The sequence below is a fragment of the Nicotiana tabacum genome, chromosome 5, assembly GCF_000715075.1.
Source record: "Nicotiana tabacum cultivar K326 chromosome 5, ASM71507v2, whole genome shotgun sequence".
NCBI lineage: Eukaryota > Viridiplantae > Streptophyta > Magnoliopsida > Solanales > Solanaceae > Nicotiana > Nicotiana tabacum.
In genome coordinates, this window is record NC_134084.1 from 55,982,404 (window position 1) to 56,006,845 (window position 24,442).

The following is a 24,442-nucleotide window of genomic DNA, read 5'->3' on the forward strand; positions in this document are numbered from 1 at the left end:
TCCGCTGGAGAGAACAAGCGGCCAGAGTTGATCCTCCCATGAAAGAGGGAGAAATGGTGGACTACTTCTTGCAAACACTTGATCCAACTTACTTTGGTCACTTGGTGACAACGGTTGGGAAATCCTTCAATGAAGTGGTAAAGATAGGGGTCATGATAGAGGAGGGCCTAAGGTCTGACAAAATCCTAAATTACTCAGCGCTCAAGGCGACGACCCAGGCTATTCAGAGCGGCGCGGGAGGTGCGCTCGAGGTCGCATCAGTCGAAGCAGCTACTGGGTCCAAATTCAGAGGTCCTTCCCCTCACTACCAGCTCAGGCCCAGTCATCCAAATTATCCACACACTCCATACAACCTTCCACAACCCTACTACCCACCATCAGATCCACTCTTTTCAGACCATCATGCCCAAGCCTGCCCCCGAGCTCCATATAATCCACCTCAGTATTATCCTCCGAACAAGGTCCGGTCGCGGGGTCAACCATCAGGTCACCCCCGCTGGCGAGAGCAAGCACCCAACGACCCTAGAAAACAGGGGCATGGGGAAAAACAAAGTCAAGGAAACAATTTCACGCCAATTGGGGAGTCCTACACAAGTTTGTTTGAAAAGCTAAAGCTTTCAGGACTGATTGAGCCGCTCCTTGGCTATACTCCAGACCCATATGCAAAAGGATTCGATCCTGCTGTACGATGCATGTATCACTCTAATGTCCAAGGACATAGCATTGAAGACTGTCGTTCTTTGAAAAAGGAAATAGAAAGAATGATTCAGGAAGGGGCAATTGTGATCGATGACAGTGACAGGGAGCACGCGAATCCTCTTGAGAACTTGTTGACCGATGTTGATGATATTGAAGCTGGTAATGGTCTTGGCAGTATCGATGCAAAGCTCAGTGGCTAAGATGCCAGTCTTGATAAAGTGGAAGGACGCTTTGTTCCTTGGTTAACAAGAGAGAAGCTTGTGGTGGCTTATTCTGTTGTCATTTCTGTTGTTCGGATTATTAAGGTTGTAATTGGGATTTTGTCATGTGTCAAACCTTCTTATCTTTCCATTTTGTCATAGCAGTTTGTTTAAATTTTGTCCAATTTGTGTTAGGATTTTATTCTGGTTGTTTTGTTTGTTTTATTATTCAAACCATTTCGCCGGTAGTCTAATACAAAGTCGGCCTTTTGTTAGTTCCAGTCGTCTTTTGTTTAGTCCTTTTATCATTTCATTCAATGCCGATTCTAGTGACATGACATGCGCACACAGTTTGGGCCTAATCTTAAAAGTTAATCATAAAACCCTGGAAAGGCGATCAGACCATTTAAAGGAAATAAGGACGGTTGAGATTATTCATAGCTTGAGTCATATGGAACTGGGGCAAGTAAAACACAAAGAAAACCGTTAAAAGCAAGATTCGCCAAATTGGCATGAGGGTCGGCCATGATAATGAGAGTGTCGCCCAACGGTGCTTTAGAAATGACAAAGGAAAAATAAAACGTTTAACATAATTGTCAAGTCCAGCACCATCAGAAGAGACTACAAGTTTAAATTGTGTTGTTTGCACTTGGCATGTTTTGAAGACTGGAATGACGAAGGCATTTTGTTCTGCTACCAAAACACTTTATCCTTCGTTACCCCTTTTGAGTCTTATTTATTTTCTTTCATACCCCTCGTTCGGAATTAGTAGCAACGAATAGAATACGCAAGCATGGCAGGTAAGAGAAAAGAAAGAAAAGAAAACAACAAAACGGAAAAAGAAGAATAAACGGAAAAAAAAAAGAGAAAGAAAAAAAACGACAAAAAGAAAGGAGAAATGAGAAAAGAAAAAGAGAAAAGAAAACTGATAACAAAGAAAAAAAAAGGAAAGTCAAATGAAACAGAGGAATTGGGAACTACGTTTGACTTGATTCCTCAAAGAGGATACGTAGGCGCTTCACGGCTCGGTCATAGTTTTGAAAAAAATGAAAAAAAAATCAATTAAAATAATCCCCAAGCAAGAAACTGGGGCAAAGGTTGTGTTTGTTGTAAATAAATCTAGTTCCGAAGGTTGTAATTAATAACCCAAAATCCATTCATTTTTTAGCCTTTTATACCCTTTCTTTCTAGCCATATCCAAAAACCCACATTACGGTCCAAAGAAAGACCTTCTGATCAGTCTTCAAAAGATGCCAAGTCAGACAAATGAAAAGTCTTACCGGCGAACCTAACATTCTGTTCCATAGCAGAAAGGACTCTGATCCCCAGCAGAAAGAGTCATACCGGTGACACTCCAAACCCCCAGCTAGAAAGTGATACAAATGAGAGAGTCTTATCGGTTAAAACCTTCACAGGCACCATAAGGCGATGAAAGCTGAGAGAAGAACCAAAAATGAGAGAGACTTGCTAGTGAAAACCCTGCGGGCACTACAAGTCGAATAAGATTGAGAATCAGATGGGGAATTGCCAATTAAAGATCTGGAAAGACGATTAACGGCGGAGGATAGGCCACATATGCATGTCATGACCATTAGAGTCGGTATCTGCATTTGATAGGTTTTTATTTATAGTTTCTTTTGTTAAAGAGTCATTTTTTCCTGTCTTTTTATTCTGTTCCCTTTTATCTTTTTCCTTTCATAGAAAAATCCCCAATAGAGTCTGTCTGGTCAGAACAAGTATGAAATGACTTCAAAAATATGCCATCAGCTTTCCAAGATGAGATCTGACTAGTATATCCAAATGGTATAGTCAGCGAGGAACAAGCGCGAAGCCAGTGTCAAAAAAGATATCCCCAGCAAAGGGAATTGACAAAGGGATTGACGAGCGTCAAGAGAGATATCCTTGCCAAACTCAAGGTTATAAACCTCAAAGGCCAAGGCCCATGAACAGAGCAAGGAGAGCAGTGAGCATAATTTGGAGAAATCCATACTAGACTAAAAGGTCGGGAAAATGCCAGTTTCCGAGCTATGCCACAAAAGAAGAGGGATATCCCCAGCAGGAAGGGATTATCCCCAGCACATAATATCATCCCCCAACAAGTTGTGGAGCAGTTGTGGAGGGAGAAAGGGAAAACCATCCCAGCAGGAGTATCACAACCAACCACCGCGTTTTAAACTAACAAAATTTTGTTTGATTTGAAGCAGGTAACGGAAATGGCATTGATGCCAAAACTGCATGCCACAAGGGATATTATCAAACTGGGGCAGAAAATTTTCCTTCCATTTAGAAAATTTTTTGGAAGTCAGGTGCCCCCAGCTGATAACATTTTACCCCCCCCCCCAACAGGTGAGTAAATAACTCCCCAACAGTGTTATCCCTAGCGGCTGCGAGTGGTCCAACACAAGGTTGGAAAGTCAGTATCCTCAGCGGTTAGACTTCAAAGGAGGAAGCTAATAATAATAATAATAATAATAAAAAAAAATAATAAAAAAATAAAAAAAATAAAAAAAAAATGGGGAAGGTAGAAAGGGAAATTTCATCCCAATCCCCAACAAGTATTCAAGGTAAGACATCTTCAAGTCTTAAGGATATTTTGGGTTCGTCCGCCCTCAAATAGGATATGTCGGGTTCATCCGCCCTCAAATAGGATATGTCGGGTTCATCCGCCCTCAAATAGGATATGTTGGGTTCATCCGCCCTCAAATAGGATCTGTCGGGTTCATCCGCCCTCAAATAGGATATGTTGGGTTCATCCGCCCTCAAATAGGATATGTTGGGTTTATCCGCCCTCAAATAGGATATGTCGGGTTCATCCGCCCTCAAATAGGATATGTCGGGTTCATCCGCCCTCAAATAGGATCTGTCGGGTTCATCCGCCCTCAAATAGGATATGTCGGGTTCATCCGCCCTCAAATAGGATATGTCGGGTTCATCCGCCCTCAAATAGGATATGTCGGGTTCATCCGCCCTCAAATAGGATCTGTTGGGTTCATCCGCCCTCAAATAGGATATGTCGGGTTCATCCGCCCTCAAATAGGATATGTCGGGTTCATCCGCCCTCAAATAGGATATGTTGGGTTCATCCGCCCTCAAATAGGATATGTTGGTTTCAGTCTTTACTTTTAAGTGTTGAAATTGGGAGCCCGCCCATAATAACAGAGGAATACATTCAGTCTTTACTTTTAAGTGTTGAAGTTGGGAGCCCGCCCAGATAATAGGATATGTTGGGTTCATCCGCCCTCAAATAGGATATGACGGGTTCATCCGCCCTCAAATAGGATATGTTGGGTTCATCCGCCCTCAAATAGGATATGTTGGGTTCATCCGCCCTCAAATAGGATCTGTCGGGTTCATCCGCCTTCAAATAGGATATGTCGGGTTCATCCGCCCTCAAATAGGATATGTTGGGTTCATCCACCCTCAAATAGGATATGTCGGGTTCATCCGCCCTCAAATAGGATATGTCGGGTTCATCCGCCCTCAAATAGGATATATCGGGTTCATCCGCCCTCAAATAGGATATGTCGGGTTCATCCGCCCTCAAATAGGATATGTTGGTTTCAGTCTTTACTTTTAAGTGTTGAAGTTGGGAGCCCGCCCAGATAACAGAGGCATACATTTAGTCTTTTTAATTTTAGGTGTTGAAATTGGGAGCCCGCCCATAATAACAGAGGAATACATTCAGTCTTTACTTTTAAGTGTTGAAGTTGGGAGCCCGCCCAGATAACAGAGGCATACATTCAGTCTTTTTATTTCAAGTGTTGAAATTGGGAGCCCGCCCAGATAATAGAGGCATACATTCAGTCTTTTATTTCAAGTGTTGAAATTGGGAGCCCGCCCAGATAATAGAGGCATACATTCAGTTTTTACGTTTCAAGTATTGAAGTTGGGAGCCCGCCCAGATAATAGAGGCATACATTCAGTCTTTTTATTTTAAGTGTTGAAATTGGGAGCCCGCCCAGATAACAGAGGCATACATTCAGTCTTTTTATTTCAATTGTTGAAATTGGGAGCCCGCCCAGATAACAGAGGCATACATTCAGTCTTTTTTTCAAGTATTGAAGTTGGGAGCCCGCCCAGATAACAGAGGCATACATTCAGTCTTTTTTTTCAAGTGTTGAAATTGGGAGCCCGCCCAGATAACAGAGGCATACATTTCCTTCCTAAAGTTTATTTTTACCCCTAGGAGACGCACTTCCTAAATCCATTGTACCAGTAGGAGACGCACTTCCTAAAAAGTTTCACCAGTAGGAGATGCACTTCCTAAGTTGATTTCACCAATAGGAGACGCACTTCCTAAGTTCAGTTTCACCGATAGGAGACGCACTTCCTAAGTTCAGTTTCACCGATAGGAGACGCACTTCCTAAGGAGACGCACATCCTAAGCAAGTTTTACCCAGTAGGAGACGCACTTCCTAAGTTTATTTCACCAATAGGAGACGCACTTCCTAAGTTCAGTTTCACCAATAGGAGACGCACTTCCTAAGAATAGTTTCACCCAGCAGGAGACGCACTTCCTAAGAACAGTTTTTCCCAATAGGAGACGCACTTCCTAAGTTTATTGTACCCACAGGAGACGCACTTCCTCAAAGTTTAGTTTTGCCCATAGGAGACGCACTTCCTAAGTTTACTTTTACCCAATAGGAGACGCACTTCCTAAAATATTTTCATTCATAGGAGACGCACTTCCTAGTTCAAAATCATTAAGGTTTCACCCATAGGAGACGCACTTCCTAAGACTATTTTATTTTAGGAGACACACTTCCTAGTCTGGTTCACTCAGGTTACACTTTTGCTTTAGGAGACGCACTCCCGAGTTTGGCTTTTTAGATTATATTCTATTTCAGGAGACGCACTTCCGGAATTGAGATTTCACCCCTAGGAGATGCACTTCCTAGTTTGATTCATTTTAAGTTCCTAGTCCAGTTTTTTGAAGTTTACCCGTAGGAGACGCACTTCCTAATCAAGATTTTATTCATAGGAGACGCACTTCCTAGTTCTATTCACTGAAGTTTTCACCCTTAGGAGATGCACTTCCTAGTTTTAGCTCATTCCGATTCAACCATAGAAGAAGCACTTTCTAGTTTGAGTCATTGAGGTTTTAGCAGACACATTTGCTAGCAAGAGTTTTGGTTTTACTCATAGGAGATGCACATCCTAGTCTTTAGTTTACTCTCATCATTGCATCAGTAGTGTAAGTGAGTTACAATTTTGCTAACAACTCACAAATCTTCCCAGTACAAACTGGGTTAGAAAATTTTGTTTGTTTTGTTTGTTTTGATTGTCAGGGACCCGCCCGTAGAACGGAGGTTGTTGCGTGTCGCAGATAGAAGAAGTCAGGAGTCCGCCTGTAGAACGGAGAAACATTTTTCAAGATCAAGCAGTGACCCACTGGAAAGCAGAAGGTTACAACAAAAATCCCCAGCACTCAATCCAAGATAGAAGCAACAAGAATCTCGCCCCAAGAATGCAAGTCAACAGTCTGGGATGATCAACAGAAGCTGGTCACACAAAAAAAAACAACAAAAACAAGAAGAATAAAAGAGGAAAAAGAAAAAGAACCCAATTACGGAAGTGGAGAACAGATGTGGTCTGCTCAAGAACTAGCGCCTACAACTAACAAGTATCAAGGTTCAAATCCAAAGTCTGTATGAAGCACCATTCAAGACTCAAAGATCAAGTTTCAGAAGACTCAGAGATAGGAATCCTTGTAATTAGTAGCTGATAGGTTTAGTTAGTCTTTTCAGTTATCATTTTTGATGTAATGACAGGACCGCGGACCGGAACCTCAACGGAACGGCACCTCGATCGGCTCCTCACCTCGGTGCACTCTACCATCTCTCTCTCATTCCCGAACTACACGTGGCCTGATTCCTGTATAACCAAGGATATGTAGGCAGCTCAAATACCAGGGCTCGGTCACATTCCCTTCCCTTTCCTTAAGTGTAGTCCGTCCAAGTAATGGTCGGGTCAAAAACACGTCTAGTCGTTCTTTGTCGGAAAACTCTTTGTGTTTCCAGTCAAAGAGGGGCAGCTGTAAGCACGTGATTTTTGACCCTCCCCGAGAATTTTCACATTTTTAGCGTGAATATGTGAAATTGGGTCTAGTATAGCTATTTTAACTATTTTACTTTATTTCGTTGCAAAAGAAAAATTTCAAAAAATATATATATATATAAATTTTAGTTTATGTATCTCTCATAAACTTGAAAAATACAAAAATTGCACTTTATTTTTGTACTTTATATAATTTCGAAAATTACAAAAAATATAGTTCTATTAAGGTTTTATAGTCATTTTCAACTTTGAAAAATACAAAAATATTACCTCATATTTTATCTTAATATTTAAAAACGAAAATTACAAAAAATAGTTTTATTAATATTTTGTAGCTATTTTAAATCTTGAAAAATATTTAAAAAGATATAGTTTTGTTTAAATACTAGTCTTATTTTTGGTAGTTATTTTGCTTACATAGGACTAATTAAGCAACGTGTTCCTATTTCTCGGGTCCGGGCAAAAGAATAATATTCGGGTTCAAACTACCCGGTTTTAGGCCTAATTTCGGACCTAGCCCATAATAAACCGTGTCCAGGACACATGGGGAACCCCACCACGCGTGGGGGACACAAACCTTGAACCCCACCACGCGTGGGCTCATTTTTCTGGGCAAAGCCATGTCAAATACACGGATGAAACATTTGGGAGGGGAGGACTTGGAATTTTTTTAGAAAAAAGACTGCTCACGCTTCTTCTTCTTAAAGAAGAAGAAGCATAAACCCTAAAACCATCGTCAAACAACCACCCTCCTCCTCGCAGCGACCGACCCCTCTCCGTCAACCGCCATAACCATCCCATACCTCCAACCAGCAACCCCCGTCAGCAGCACCCCTCCCGTCGTAGCTGCAACTCAGTCGCACCACCCCCCCCCCCCCCGACGCCATAACTTCCACCCAAACCACCCCGTCACCTTCCCCCAGCTAACGACCCCGCGTCCAAACCCACCGGCAAACACCCTCCTACCACCAGCTCTCTCCATCCCTTCCGACACCCTCACGCACCAGCCCCCTCGCCGGAACGTCACCAAACGCCCACCTCCTTCACGTCCGTCGACCTCGACTCCTCCATCACCACCATTAACGACCAAACAGCCCGTCCCTTCAAAACGCCATAACCACCACCCAAACGACCACCCTCGTTCCATCTCCAAACCCTCCCCAGCTGACCCATCTCCGTCACAACCCAAACCAGTCGACCCCCGTCAACAAACACCCAAAACCCTGCTGCTTCGTCACCTTCCCCAGCACCACGACCAACAGCAAAACCACCAGTCTCCCTGTCGTTTCATCACACCCAGCAGTGGATCAAACGACCACTGAACACCGTCCAAACACCACTGCTTCAGCTATACTATCCAAACGCGACAACCAACCAGCCATGTTATCGTTGTTCTTTCACTGTCGTCGTGCAGTCCGTTGAGGTCGTCTTTGTTCGTCGAGGTCCGGTACGTCGAGTTTGTTCCAAGGTTTCGTCGTTGTTCCGCGTCCAGTGAGGTCTGGCTTGAATTCCGTCGGGGTCGTGTTTGTCGTCCTGAGTTTGCCGGGGTTCAAAGGTTAGTAAACCTCAAGTATTAGATAAGGAAATGTTACGTTAAATGTTCGAAGATGCAATATATAAATTGATATGATAATTTTCTGCTTATGTTTTCACCATATGCGTTTTGTTCATTTTTGGTGTTATGTATTTTTGTTTATTTGATATCATTTAATTAAGTAGGGTTAGTTGTTCCATGACACAGTTTAACGTCAATTTGTTCGTCTTTTCCCTTGCTTAGTTCATTCGGACAAAACTAGCATTACTTGTTGTTATTACTTCCAAAACACTCATTTTGCTAGATTCCTTTTATTAAATTTGTAACGAGTTATGAGATTTCAGTTGTAAATAGGCTATAAGGTTTAGTATTTTAAAGGCATAAAAATGGCATCCCTTTAAAAATATAAAAATAAAAATAAATAATAATAAAAAAAAGTAAAATGAGACGAGCCTCGCCAAATAAAAGGGACAAATTGCGGGGCCCTCTAAATGTATATATTAAATACTTAGATTCCGGGACGGGCCGTTTAGCAAATTTCACGGCCCTACCCAAAAAATAATAATGCGCTAGTTGCTTTAGGCGCGCCTTTAATAACGTTATCTCCCTAAACTCGGGTGCACATTTATGTGACCCAAATCCAAATCTCAACGAAATCGAAATGTGTCTCTAATCACGGGTATATTGATTATGGCGTGGCCCGAGATGCATTTCCACGACGTTGTAAATTCCTTTTAATAATAAATGAGATGAGCCTCGTCGAATAAAAATACAAATTGCGGGGCCCTCAGTAAATACTGGTTTTAAAATTACTTAGAATTCAGGAGGTCCGTTTAGCGAATTTCACGGCCTTCCCAAAATAATAACACGCTAGTCTCTTTAGGCGCGTGTTTAATAATCCACTTTCTTAAACTTGGGTGTGCATTACATGCGACCCGAATCCAAATCTCAAAACATCAAATAAAATACGTTCCGGATTGTGGGCGCATTTCATGTGACACAGTCCAAAGACATATTTTAAGCGATGTTCACATTTTTTAAAAATAATAATAACAAAGTGGTAAAAAGTTAAAATTGGCACATTGGTTCATAATTGTATTTAAAATCAGATAAATAAGCCGAATATAACAGTTGAGCGACCGTGCTAGAACCACGGAACTCGGGAATGCCTAACACCTTCTCCCGGGTTAACAGAATTCCTTATCCGGATTTCTGGTACGCAGACTGTAATATAGAGTCATTCTTTTGCCTCGATTCGGGATTAAAATTGGTGACTTGGGACACCCTAAATCTCCCAAGTGGCGACTCTGAAATAAATAAACCAATCCCGTCTCGATTGTCCTTTAATTGGAAAAAACTCCCCGGCGCCCTAGCGGGTGCGGAAAAAGGAGGTGCGACATTATCTATTTAGTTAAATGATATTTTCTACTCAATTGTGTGATTATCGAGTGCCTAGTTTTGCGTCCTTACTAAGAATGAATGGCATAAGTTAAACATATATCAATTGTATGAGTCTATTCAATCAATTCCTGATGCATTGGTTTGGCTTTTCATTAGTTCATGTTGTCTAAATCCATAAGCTCTTGACCTTCACACATAATCCCAAAATATAGGGAGAGTCAATTCATAAAGATCATAGTTTCCTTTAGGCGCGACTTAATCTATCATCGTGGTTATGGACACGTTCGTGTGACATAGTTACGATTCCCCAAAAAAATAAAATTGGAGTATGCGTTCGCGAAACTTCGACTAAACTTTCTTAATATTAATAAAGCATTATTAATATTGGATACGTTCGCGTGACATGATTTTTGACGTGCCAAACAATTGGGTACATGTGCGCGTGACCTGTTTCAAGATAATTTCTTAATTAAAAAGGGCAAATGCACATAGGTTCTAAAATGAGTAGTTAAACAATTTAATAAGCCAAGTATGATCAAAGAGACCGTGCTAAAACCATGGAACTCGGGAATGCCTAACACCTTCTCCCGGGTTAACAAAATTCCTTACCCAGATTTCTGTGTTCGTAAACCGCGTGAATAGAGTCAAACTTCCTCAATTCGGGATTCTAAACCGGTGACTTCGGACACCATAAATTATCCCAGTGGCGAATCTGAATTTTAAATAAATAATCTCGTTTGAATTATCACTTAAATTGGAAAAAACTCCCTTATATACTCTTCCGGGGGTGTATAAAGGAGGTGTGACAATGATCCTTTTGCAGGTTTGGCCAACATGCTTCAGACCTAGGCAGGATTGACAATTCACATTTCCTCTGTCCCAAACCCATAAATACACAACCTAGCTTATCTTTGGCTTATTTTTTAATCTCCTGACTAGAGAAGACAAGTTTTGGAACTAGGGTTCTTGCACACATACTTGGGTCTTGAAGATTTGAAGCTTTTGGTTGGGAATTTCTTACCCATTGATGTTCATTTCTTCATTTCCTTGCTTTGTACTGAATATCTAAGTGTATAGTATTTTTTTCAATACTTGAATCTTGTTTATGGGAATATTCATTTTAAAGTATGGATTAAATATGTTGTTGTGCTTATGTATTGAACGATTGTTATTTATTATGAAGTGAGGTATTGTTTCTTTAATTATACTCGTTCTTTAATATTTCAAAAGAGATTAGCTAACCCTAGCCCATTAACTTCGAATTAATTTTGGAAAGATAATTTGGCATTGGGAAAGAATAGTTAACAAGAACTTGAGGCATTAACCCTCACTTTATAGATTCTACCTAGGGATATGATTGAATTACTTATGTATAATCGGATGTGCTTAACCTCTTAATTGTTTTAGGGATAATTTAATTAGGAAGTCTTGTTAGTCTTCGGAAGAAGATAATAAAAAATTATTACTCGAGGCTAATTAATATAAACTCGCTCATATTTATAAAATCGTGAAATACATTGGATCGTTACTTGAGTGTAATTTTTCTTGTATTCATGATTGTAGCCATTGATTATTTTACTCGCTTTACAGGCTAGTTTATATTTTCTCAATTAGATATAAATATTTTCTCAAAACCTTTCTAAGTAGGCTTAGCATAATAAGTGATAATTCTCTTACACGCCTAATCGCCTGCATATTGTTCTCTGTGGGATTCGATCACGACTCATAGTTGGGTATATTATATTGCATGTGACCATGTCCATTTACTTTTTAGTAGTGGATTTGGATGTCATCAACTATCCTTTCTTTCCTTTTGGCATGATCCATATGATATAAACGAAATGAGCAAACACAGAACTTTCACAAATGACTCTATTCTTAGAAGTACTAGGGGTGTCTATGTTTCTGATTCCCCGTGTGTCCTATTATTATATCATCTGTTGTTGTGTCTCAGAAAATACGTATGCTAATAAAGTTCATTTCATGATATTAACCAAAGGCATATTGATCTTATTACTTTACGAGATATCTTATTGACTTACTTCCGTATGCATTGCATTCATTTATACATGTATATTGACTCATGACTAGATAGCGTTATATACGCATATTATATATATATATATATATATATGGTGAAAGGTTACGATGTTATATACGTACCACCACCTGATCAGCTAGTATACATTGATGATTTTGCCCACAAAGGCCGAGATGATATGATGGGATTCCTTCAAAGGCTTGATGATGTTATGTACACATATACCTAGCATGATATGACATTTATACGCATATGCATGAGATTATAAATATTTCATGATTCACAGAGCTATTCAGACTTACATGTTGAGTTCTTTACTCCATATTTCTTTCATGTCTTTTATATATTGTTTTTCATGCCTTACATACTCGATACGTTGTTCGTACTGACGTCCCTTTTTCCTAGGGATGCTGCATTTCATGCCCACATGTCCCAATAGATAGAATAACAGTCTTCCTAGTAGGCTATCAGCTCAGTGGAAGGTGTTGGCGCACTCTACTTGCTCCAGAGTTGCATATTTTGTCAGTATGCTTTGGACATGTAATGATTGGTATGGCAGGGGCCTATCCCGACTTTTATGATATTTATGTACTCTTAGAGACTTGTAGACAAAGGTCATGTATATGGATACTTTTATGGCCTTTTCGCCCTACAGTTTGAGTGTACAAATGATCATGTCGGTCTTATAGGCCCGTATGTCACATGTATGAGTTTGTATATCATGTTGGGTCATCCTATGTCGAGTATTCCCTTATGTTTTATTCTGATTACACCATAACGGTCCTTCTAGCCCACTTACCCATGATGGTATGATAAAAAAGATATGTTACGTTAGTACCCGGTTGAGTAAGGCACCGGGTGCGCATCGCGGCCCTGCATTTTGGGTCGTGACATTGTGATGTTATCCTGGATTGAGTTAAGTGGATGGTTCCTAGTTTATGAACTGTTTATCTTACTTGTGATTCGGAGTTGATATCGGAGTTATTGTATTTTCACACAATAGCATTATAGATGTGTTTAGTTGTATGGGACTAGGATTGAATGATCAAGGTTACAGTCCAGTTTCGAAAGAAATGTCATGAGTTCTAGACAGCATAGGAGATTTCAGATTTTTAAAAGGATGCTAGCACTATCTTGTATCGCCTGAGAAGATGTATGTTGTAGAAGATACATTCTGTATGGAGTTACGAATGCTTGACTAGTACTACTGAAATCCCATGGTTGGTAACCATTGATGTTTATGTTTGCTACTCGATGTGGAGGATTTATGGGAGTATTTCTATTGAGGTGATCTTGTATGCATGACGTGGCAGTTAGTTAGGTGGAAGAGGTTGAGATCGGGTATAAAAATTCTTGTATTCATGAGATTTAGAGATTGGATCTTCTTATAAGCAGACTATCCCTTTGGTTGTAGATGTGAACGTATGTTAAGGGTTAGACAGTTGATTGTATGTGTAATGGATAGGCCATTTTGGAAATTTGGGAGGCTATGCACCTAACTGAAATGGTTTGAATTGCTTTGAGGGCATATTGGTAGGCCTAATAGGTGTGTATATTCTATACTGCATTGGATTTGTTTACTCAACACACCAATTGCTTGGCATGTGTCATCGGCTAGAGTTGATCTTATTCATGCCTTAATTTGTTCTTTATGTTACTGTCTAATGCTACAATGGGTTGTGAGATTATTTGGCTATTTACACGCATGATGTGGTATTATGGTCCTGTTTAGGCCCTGCGACGATATTTGAGCGAGATGACTCTTGAGATATTGAATTACTTATTGCAACTTAGTCATGCTTTGCACGTCTGTGGTATATTGTGCTATTCGTCTCTCTATAGTTATAGTCATGCACTTTGCATGCTTGCTGTTTATACACAAGTGTTTGTTGATTGTGAGCACTATGACTCGATGGGTATTCCATGTGGATTGATATGTTTAGATCGGGTTACGCTCAACAACGGAGTTATGATTGGATATGATATTTTGTTCTTAATCCTTGTGTATTTTTTCTCCCTTGTGGGATAGATTCCTAGCATAGTGATTTTGTGGTTGTATCTGTTAAGCTTTTTGGATAGTTCTCTTACTTGGTTCTCTTCCATTATTGGATACATCCGAGTTGTTGCTTATTTGGTGCATGGAATGCGTCGTTTATGGTTCTAGGCATCATTTGGGGTGGCATGTCGGTCGACCAATGTGTACTGGGTGAGACGAGGTTATTGGATCTGGAATTAGTGCAATTGAATTTGGATAGGAAATGTTTGGAAGAAAAATATTAGTAGTCAGCTCAGAATTTGACAATGGTTCTTGTCGGGTAAGAGAACTCTATGACTTGTTGATTTGATGGGTGGCTATACGTTTCTACATCTTTCTGTTATCATCAGTAATGTTGAGAAGGTTTGGAACACAGTTTTATTTGATATGAGGTATACTATCGGTACCGGTTTGGTAATGGGCAACTAATGTGGTTGAAAGATATTAGTATGAGTATATGGGTTATGCGGTACATTGTGTAGTTATATCTTGGGAGTATATTTATGGTTTGGTGCAGCTTGTGGAGAATGATAAAGTTTATATACACAAGAACTAGATCTTAGAGGGAGTTCCGGAAGTTGGAATTTGGTTCAAGGGCTTATGGGCCAAGGTTGAAGGAAGAATCTTTAGTCAGTATTGTGTTAATATGCTCATATGGATTGAGGTGGCATGAGATCACTCATAGGTATGTGTATGATGATCTCTTACCGTGATTTGATGACTTTTGAACGACTCTTGGCACATTTAATAACGAACATATGTTTAAGTGGGGGAGAATGTAATGACCTGATTCCGTTTGGTGATTTTCTTTGAGTAGCTTCATATGATGCACCATCACTTTTGTATATGTTTGATTTTGATGTTCAAGAGGTTCCGGATTGATTAGTAGAGTGATTCTCAATTTGGAAGCTTTAAGTTAGAAGAGTTAACCAAGATTTGACTTTTGAATAAACAATCTCGAAATCGAGATTTGAAGGTTTCAATAGGTTTTTATGGTAATTTTAGATTTGGACGTATGTTCGAATTTGGATTTAGATGTTCCTAGAAGGTTTTGGCTCAATTTTGCAGAAGTTGGCAATTTGATGATTTGAGAGTTCATAGGTTTGACCGGGAGTTGACTTCAACATTATCGGAATCCTATTGCAGTTTTGAGACCTTGGATAGGTTTATTTAGTTGATTAAAACTTATGTGCAAGTTGATTGTGATCCCGAATGTCAAAGTGTGATTCAAACACATCTGGCGAAGTTTGAATATTTAAAACTTAAGAGAATGGTTTGATTTTCAATTCATGGTTTTCATGTTATTTGTGATGATTCGAGCCTTTGGATAAGAAAATACACCCAAGACAATCATATCAACCAGTATAAATACATTATTTGAATTGGTCATTGGCTGATATATTAATTAAGTTAAAGATTTGGAGTTTGACCATGGTTAATATCGGGTCAAGACAACCTCTTTTTGGTGTTTTGAGTATGCGATCAGGTTCGTAGCGTAATTTATGATTGAAATACATATAAGGTTTGTATCCAAGAGGTCTCAGATGAGTTTTGGGTGCTAACCCAAAGATTTGCAATTGTTGAATTTTCCGGTGCGTCAAATCCGAAAATATCGGTTATGTCCCTAAGTTCGTCCATAAATTTCTGACTTCCTTTAAAACTTTAAAACATCATATATATATCTCTCATATTAAGGCCAAATTGGGTGATTCAAAAAGGTTGTCTTGGGTGGAATCTCACAAGGATTATTTTGGGCTTGTCAAAGGTGAGTTTCAGAATCATCTAGCATCTAATTTGGGTTGGAACATCTACTACATTTATTTATTTATTTTGAGATTTAATCACTTTTTCTCACAAAGTTTTGGAGCTTGGAAAGAAGCAATTTTGGAGGATATTTTCATCACTACTTTGTGGTTAAGTGATTTCTACTTATTTTTGGTATTATTTCAAGAATCTACATAAATTATTAATTCTCAAGACATGGAATTTGAGGTGAAATTTGGGGTTTTGACGATGCTTTAAGAGAGTATATTTTGGGGGGTTTAAGGGTCAATTATGACTCGGTTTTGGAATCTAATCACATACTTGGACTCGACAAGTTACGGGTCATCGAGATTTGGTATTGGTTTCGAATTTCATGCATGCGAGCCCGAGTTGACTTTTGTTGACTTCTTGGGAATTCTTCAAATATCAAAGCTTTATGGGTTGGGATCGCTTCCTATAGCATTGTTTGTCTTCCTTAGATGATGATTGGTATAGATTTGCATGATTGGAGGGCTAGCGTGAGGTTTTAATGTGATTTGAGATTAAAGGCTAGCCTGGATGAGGTAAGCATCTTGTCTAATCTTGTTGTGGGAGAATAACCCTTAGGATATGACCTTATTTGTCTAATTGGAATGTGTGAAAAGGGACGTATATGTGAGGTGACAAGCGTACATGCGGGTGCTATATATGTTTCATGATCGGAGTAGTCTTCAAGCTATATCATGCCTTGTTTTGGATACTGTACTTCCTGATATCATACTTTATATGTTTGTATGACTACATAAACTTCTCGAATCATACTAGAGATCATGTGTAGGACTTGATTTCCTGTTTGAACATGATACTCATTATTATATGGCATACTCGCCTAATCTGAACTGTAGTTGTACATGTTGCACATGCATACACCTTAGCATGCTATTTTACTAGTCCATGAGTATGTGATTTGATATCTTTGTTTGTATATGCTTTCTATGTGATGCACCAAGTTGACAATCAGTGAGTGTTCCGTGCGGGTTGAGTTATTATAGCATGTGAGTTGTTCATGTGGTTGTTATGATTATGGCACGTGAGTTATCTGTGTGGTGAGTATGATTATGGAACGTGTGTCCGTGCAACGTGTGGATAAAGATCCATCCCCCTAGGGCCGTCCTCTCATATTTCTCTCTTAATGGTGTACACACGGGTTATGAAAAACTTATACGTGAGTCTTTGCGTATCTTCTTTATATGCAAACTCCTTGGATGTATACATGATTTTTAATGCATATCTTCTCTATATGCTAGCTATGGAATGCATATCTTCTCTATATATTGCCTTACTTGATGAAATAATTCACGATACAGATCTTCTCTATATGTTAGTCTGTATAACTTGACTTGTTTATTCATGTTTATCTTCTGTATATGCAATTGTTGATGGTTATTTGATATTCTATACATATCTTCTATATATGCAATTGTTGACAGTTACTTGATATTTATGCATACCTTCTCTATATGCCACATGATTGAAGAATTGATTTACATTACATATCTTCTCTATATATCAACATGAGTAACTTGGCTTTCTTATTTGTGTATATAGTCTCTATATGCAACTTTTGATGAATTAATAATATTAGGCGCATGTTATCACTATATGCTGAGTTGTTAAATAGGTACGAAACCTGTTCATATCTTCTCCATATGCAATTATTGACGAGCTAGTTGATATCAAATGCGTATCTCTTCTATATGTTGAATTGTTAGTTGGTTAAAATGCTTGTGCATATCTTCTCGATGTACATTGGTGGTCTTAACTGTACTTCATGCTTAGATTTCGATAATGTTACTATGTACATGTATATGTTATTGAGTTGTACACGTTAAGTAGAGTGAGTATCTTTGACCTAAACCATCGTTATTACTTCACCAAGGTTAGCCTTGATACTTACTGAGTACATGAGTTAGTTGTACTCATAATACACTTCTGTATCTTGTGTGCAGATCTTGGAGTTGAGCTGCTGTAGATGACTAAGGCTAGCATTGAAGTTGTACCAGTGATCCAGATTCAAGCTACCATTTGTTCATGGTAGTTTAGGACTTATAATTTTGTTTATGTAAACTTCAAATATATGTTGTACTTATTCTTTGTACGTGAGTTATATTCTTAATCTTAGTCGCTCATGAGTTGTACTACCAATCCTTGAGAATTTTTTATGGAATTTAGTTATCTCATTCATTGGTTATTGATGATCTTTCATTTGAGTTGTTCTATTTGTTATTTGGCTTACCAAAAGGATTGAGTTAGGTATCATGACGACTTGGTGGGATTTTCGACCGCGAAGAGAACAAACGCCTCTCCGGAACACATCGTATAAACAAAGATTGCACAATACTACAATAAGAATGTATGAGCGAATATATTTACACCGGGGGATTGGGTCCTCAAGCACGTGTTTCCAGACAATTAGGATTTAGAGTCTAAGAAAATGGACACCAACTGGGACGACCGATACCATATTATAGAGGGGGCATGCAAGCTCCGTAGAAAGAATGACAACGAGACCATGAGAAGCTAGAACATTAAACACCTAAAATTGTATTATTTCTGAGGTAACATTATAAACATATCATCTATTTACTTTCAGCCAAATGCGTAAACATTGCAGGAAATGATTCGCACAGAGCCAACAAATGTTAAAAAATGTAAATTGAGACATAGCTTCTTGATAGTCTAAAATGCACAAATAAGATGCATGACGCCCCAGATACTGGACTTCAACTTTACAATCGCGAAGCACGCACTCAAGAGTTGAGCACACTCAGCCTTGAGCCTGACTATACTCAAAGAAGGGGATTCACATCCCATCAGGCAAAACATTCTATCAAAATGACTTTTTCAAAGCAATTTCAATGAGGTCATACCTCACAAGGTATTTATTGCAAACAATACAAACTCTCTTTTGTATCCTAATGATATCAATTAGAGTTTTCGAAGCTTAGTGCTAAGAAAAGTCGGGAACGCGCGCGCATACATATATACGAGCCCCGTTAGTTCAATTACTACTTTCAAACTTTACATTACTACATGTCATTTCATTATTTGTAGCTCCATAATTATTTACATTACGATTAGCCTAGCGTTTATTACCGGTCGAGCACATGTAGTCGAATATACTAACTCCAAGCTCAAAGAACCAGCAACATTTAAAGCCTTAACTAACTCCGAGCTCAAAGAACCAGCAACATTTAAAGCCTAACCACGACGACTACACTCATAAGGTCCCACTCCTTCAATAGAGTTGAGGTTTCTACACATCTCTTACGCCTGTACGTTATAGACCTTCCAGCGGCAACCTTTCTACAAGTTCGCCCATTCCCCTACAGACCGAACAAAGTCTTATCAAGAAATGTATATTATTACTTAGAGCCATGCTTACATTTCAATTCCATGGACCATACGATACTTTCTAGGAAAAAGTTGGCATAAAATAACTCCAAGTCGAGCCGACTTATTCCCGTGCCCAGCTTCACCCACACAGAAGATGTAAACGCAATATATAACCCGATATATATCCACATAAGTCGGAGGCAAATTGACTTGGTCCGTTGAGTTGAATTGACTGTAGGGGCTGATATAATCTCTCTTGATCTTCGTGGAAATTACCGTAGAAGTAATTAGATGTGTGTCGTATCCCATTAGACTCGATAAAGGGAGTTGGAGTGGATCGTGGCAAGACTGTCTAGGCGGAGGCATGACCCATGTTATGCAGGAACGCAGGGGATGGCCCGTGTGTGTGGTCGCACCCCTCTAGGGCGTATGCCTTGACTCGGTTTGGAGCAAGTTACGCTGTAGGTAGGGCCATAGGCTTGGGTTTGTCGTGGGTCGTATGTGGGAGGCGCTAAATTATTTTTCACTGTATGTCTTGGAACTGTATGTCCGGGCTTTTGACGTATGCAATTTTTGATTACTACATCACTCCACAATTCGATTTCCAAGTATTTCAACAAGATCTAGCCAAGCTTTAACAGGAAGTTGTTAAAACAAATCTCTTAAAATTATTATTGTATAGGTCCAAATTTGGTAACAACGGTAACGGATAAGCAAGATAAAGGACGGGGTCGACCACGATATAACGACCTCACACAGGTCGACGCCAGAAGCGGGCAGCTGAGACAAGACAGTAATGGTAACTTAGTGTTCAGAAATGGACATAATGAATATTCCTTTGGATATTCTCTATGCTGTACCTTTTAGGGATTTTGGAGAATGCCCCTTATATATAGGAAGAGATAAAAACAAAAAAAGGAACTTTCTTTTTCAAAATGAGAACATATTGTAAAAGTTAAAAGAAAAATATACGAAAGAGTTGTCTTACTCATTTATTCAAGCACATGTTGTTCAATCCATAAATCTCAAGATCCTATATACATTTTGACTCTTACTTTTCCACATCGTCATCAGAGAAAGGAAACACTCAATCATACAATCATTGGGTGATAATTACTTTACACCATAACCCTTGTCATTTCTTACATTTATTATACATTTATGATATTACATATTTTGTCAATCATAGCATATTAAGCTCACTATTTAATGTTCCTGAAATCTACTCGTTAAAAAATTTTTTATTTTATTTGGTCTAGAATTTATTTGCTCAAACAATTCAAAGTGACAATTATAAATACTTCCTCCGGTCTAAAATAAGTGATTTTTTGGTTATTTCACACATATTAAGAAATTCACCTTTTAATATTAATTAGCAATGAAATTGACCTTATTAACCTTTACTATCTCTTCATATAAACACTCATAACACATACTCCAACATTAATTACTCCAAGGGCAATGTAAGAAAAAATTAATTAATTCATTATTGAAATCTGAAAAAATCACTTATTTTGGATCACAAAAAAAAACCAAAAAATTACTTATTTTGGACTAGAGAGAACAGTTGCTTGTTTGATTTTTTCTCGTAGAGACTAGAGAAATGTGCTCGTATTGTAAATAGGAGAGGTATTCATGTTTGAATGTGTTCAATAATAACAGAATCAAGCCTGAGATGAATCCAATTGGATCAAAGTAACAGAATCGAGCCTGAGCTAAATCCAAATGGATCAAAGTTAAGCCCGAACTAGTCGGCTCATGTCCAACCCTAGGTCCGGCTTGCCACTTTAGCCTGTCCCGCGACGTGTCGAAGGATCGCTGCAATCCACCTGATTCCTGTCTTTTCACTTGCCTTATCTCACGCTCTCTCACACTCCTCTTCACTTTCCACTTTGTTTCCATGGCCGAGCTACAGCAGCCCGACGCCCCCATCACCGCCGCTGCCATCCCTTCCGCCACCGCTACAACCATCACCTCCAATACAACATCTATAGCTCCACCACCTCCCCCATCCGATAACCCTCCAACCAACAACGTCAATAGCAACAACATAGGCCCCAGTTTGGCCCCGAAACGGCAGCGCCGACCAAGTGTTCGATTAGGCGAGATCGGCAACTCGCCTTCCGACACTCACTTCCGAAGAGGCCCCAAAACCTGGCGTTTCCACAAGGACCCTACCCTCGCTGCTAAAACCTCAAAGACCCGGCCTTTAACTAACCTCGTTAACGGCGGCGCCGGCGGCGATAATTATGACGACAACAACAACATAGTCGAGGACACCAACAATTACAACTTTGATTTGGGAAATCGGAAGTCGAAATCGAGGAAACCCACGAAGAGAGTGAGGACAAATTGGCATTCATCTAAGTTTGATACGCTCAATGGTGGAGGAATTCACGAAGAAGCAAACTTTTTCAGGGAAGACAACAATGATAACGAAGAGTTTCGGGAATTCGAGCCGTCACCGGGCTCGGAAAGCCCAGTAAAAGAGCATAGCCCTGTAAACTCTATGGAACACATGGGCCTTCAGTATTGGGATCGGAGGGGGATTAGGACTAGAGTGTCCGAAAGCAGAGACCATCACGATGACCTCAATAATGAAGGAGTGAATTCAGGGGATAAGAGCAGCATTGGAGTAAGGGAATGGTTGATTGGTTTGGGGCTGGGGAGATACGCACCCGTTTTCGAGATACACGAGGTTGACGATGAGGTATTGCCCATGTTGACTCTGGAGGATCTCAAGGATATGGGGATTAATGCTGTTGGTTCCAGAAGAAAAATGTACAATGCGCTACTGAAGCTGCGGAAAGGCTTTTCATGAGTTGAGTTTACTGTTTAATGATTTTAATGTTTGATTAGGTTTTATTTTTCTGCTTACTTTCCTTTTTGCCCATTAACATGAATAATTAAATATCAAGTGGTGTTAGTTTTGGAGCTAGATTTTTTTTCCTTCTTCTTCTGCCTTTGCTACGTTAGTTATTGTGAAATGTAATTGTTGATATACGAATGAGAATGACATATGAGGAGTACTTTTTATTGATTAAGGAAGTGTAAATTTTTTTTTATATAAATGAACTAGTCAAAATATAAGTTTTAAAGAAGTCAATCAGTGCTTACCTTCAATACACCTGCATTTAATTAAAAGAAATAAAGGAAGTCACCTTTAGGATATGGTGTGTTCTGGAGTATTAATTTGTGTGCCAAATGGTTAGCTATGACCTATGTTGAACGGACTATCCAAAATGCTGTCGCACTCGTGTTGGATCCTCCATAAATGCACCTGACGACATTTTTGGAGAGTCCGAACAACATAGGCTATGACTATATACATTTGAAGCACTTTAGCTGCAAGATCTCCTCTCTAGTCTTCGTTTTTGAGGGTGTTTAGTTCCGCTTCCTTAGTAAGATCCTTTGTAGTCGTTATCAAAAAGAGATCTTCTCTTATATTAGCTTGCATAGAGCTTAAAGAACTTTTCGTAGCAGTTGGAAATTTTAATTACTATGCATACAACAATTGGTGAATCATTTGCCTATAAGAAAGAAAACGTTAAATCATTTGATGAAACAAATATGAATGACTTTCTAGAGAAATGCATGATGTATGAGAGCCTATCTTAGACTTACGCTAAGTCTTTCACCAAAGCATACTTCAGATAGTCCCTGCTTTGTTTGCTTCCAACTGTACTATTAAGGATTTCCTTATAGAAACCTTACATCTTCTTGGGTTGATGATCTTATCGAGAATCGCCTTTGCTGACTTAGCCTTCTTCTTCAAAGGCTGTAATTTGTCTCATCTGTTGGAAAATAGTAAATAACTCATAAACGAAGAAGCTTCCTCATGCTTAATGATGGTTGTTGTGGAATAATTGGTGTACCCATTTTATGGTCATCGTCCCCCTGGTCTCGTTCAGTTAATTGATGGAAAAGCTTAATCTCCTATATTTTGATAAAACTCTCATTCAGCTGGGAAACCACACAGGTAATTAGCTTGGAAAGAGAGAAATCCATTTTGTAGAATATATCTGATAGTTGTGACATACGTATTTGATAACATGCTTCTAAAGTGAGGTACTAACTTAGTGTCTAACTTTCTGAGCTTTGTGACAGATATAGTTGAAGATAATCTTTTAGGCAAGATAACTGCATTTCAATCTTCCCCTCTCCCCTAACTAGCCATGCTTGACTACAATCACCTACATGTGGGTAAAAGAGCTTCTCTCCTGACCTCAACAACAACAAACCCAGTTTGATCCCAACATGTGGGGCCTGGGGAGGGTTAGTCTGTACGCATACCTTACCCCTACCTAATGTAGGTAGAGGCAAATGTACCATTTTTGCTTGCAAGTGGTTGCACCAATCAGTAGCTGCTTTTGCTTTCTAGTGTCGTAACTCTGCTTTTGCATTTGTTTATTTTCAGGCAATCAAAGTGTTATGTTTCCTAGCTTAGATCTTTTTTTTTCCTACTAATTACAATATTTTTGGACATATTGTGATGTATTTTTTTCCTTTGTTTCTTAGAAGGAGGAGGGTTTTTTTTTTTTTTTTTTTTTGGGGGGAGGGGGGGGGATAGTAGATACCCACTTGCTGAAGAGGATAGTAGATACCCACTTGCTGCTATGAATAAGATGTATTCTCATTTCTGGCGATGTCTTTCTTTCTCTGTTTGATATGTAGCTATTATTAGCTTGCCGATCTCATTTTGATCTTAGAGACTGAGAATTGTGTATTCATCATTTGGATGTTAAGTTTCCTCTGTGAATCTTGAGTAACACTAGTTCCACATATAGTTTTAACTGCTTTTACCATTCCTTTAGGCATCTGATAGTCTTTTTTTGATAATTAATAAAGAATTTTATTAATTAAATAAAAAGGACTAAGTTAGTGCCGAATACATAGTTACAAGTTCTGGAAGTTTCCAATTATACCTAACAAGGTATTCACATCCTTTACCCAGACGAGGTGTTCCCTAACAAACATGTGAGCAATTATTGACGAAGTTTGATAACTCTTATTTTGTTCGTGACTGTCGGATTAGCGATGGAGTTGGTGCATGAATTAATGTTCATTTTAGTTAGAGGCTGGTGAAATTTACTAAATAAAATTGAAGTGATAAGCTAAATTACAATGCAAAAGAGTTTCTAAAGGAAGATTTTCTTTTGGGGGGTGGGGGCCAGCATGGGAGCCACAAGGTATCTCATGACAAGGTATAATTCAAACCAAAGAGAGTTTATTTTGCCAGGAAGGTAAAATAATATATATTCTGAAAGTCTTCTCACGGAGCTCAAATAAGGTGTCTTTAGTCCCCTTTAAGCTGGTACCCATATCTAGAATGGTTT

At 39.1% G+C, this 24,442-nt stretch overlaps 1 protein-coding gene across 1 annotated transcript; it reads left to right on the forward strand.

Moving 5' to 3' along the window:
• The first annotated feature begins 21,006 nt into the window (after positions 1-21,006).
• On the forward strand, positions 21,007-21,927 carry LOC107761521 (uncharacterized). The gene has a single exon (XM_016579743.2). It carries the CDS (start codon positions 21,007-21,009, stop codon positions 21,925-21,927), a length of 921 nt encoding a protein of 306 aa, XP_016435229.1.
• The last annotated feature ends 2,515 nt before the right edge of the window (positions 21,928-24,442 follow it).

Coding starts and splice junctions, on each gene's coding strand:
- LOC107761521 (XM_016579743.2), top strand. CDS start 21,007: ATGGCCGAGCTACAGCAGCCCGACGCCCCCATCACCGCCGCTGCCATC.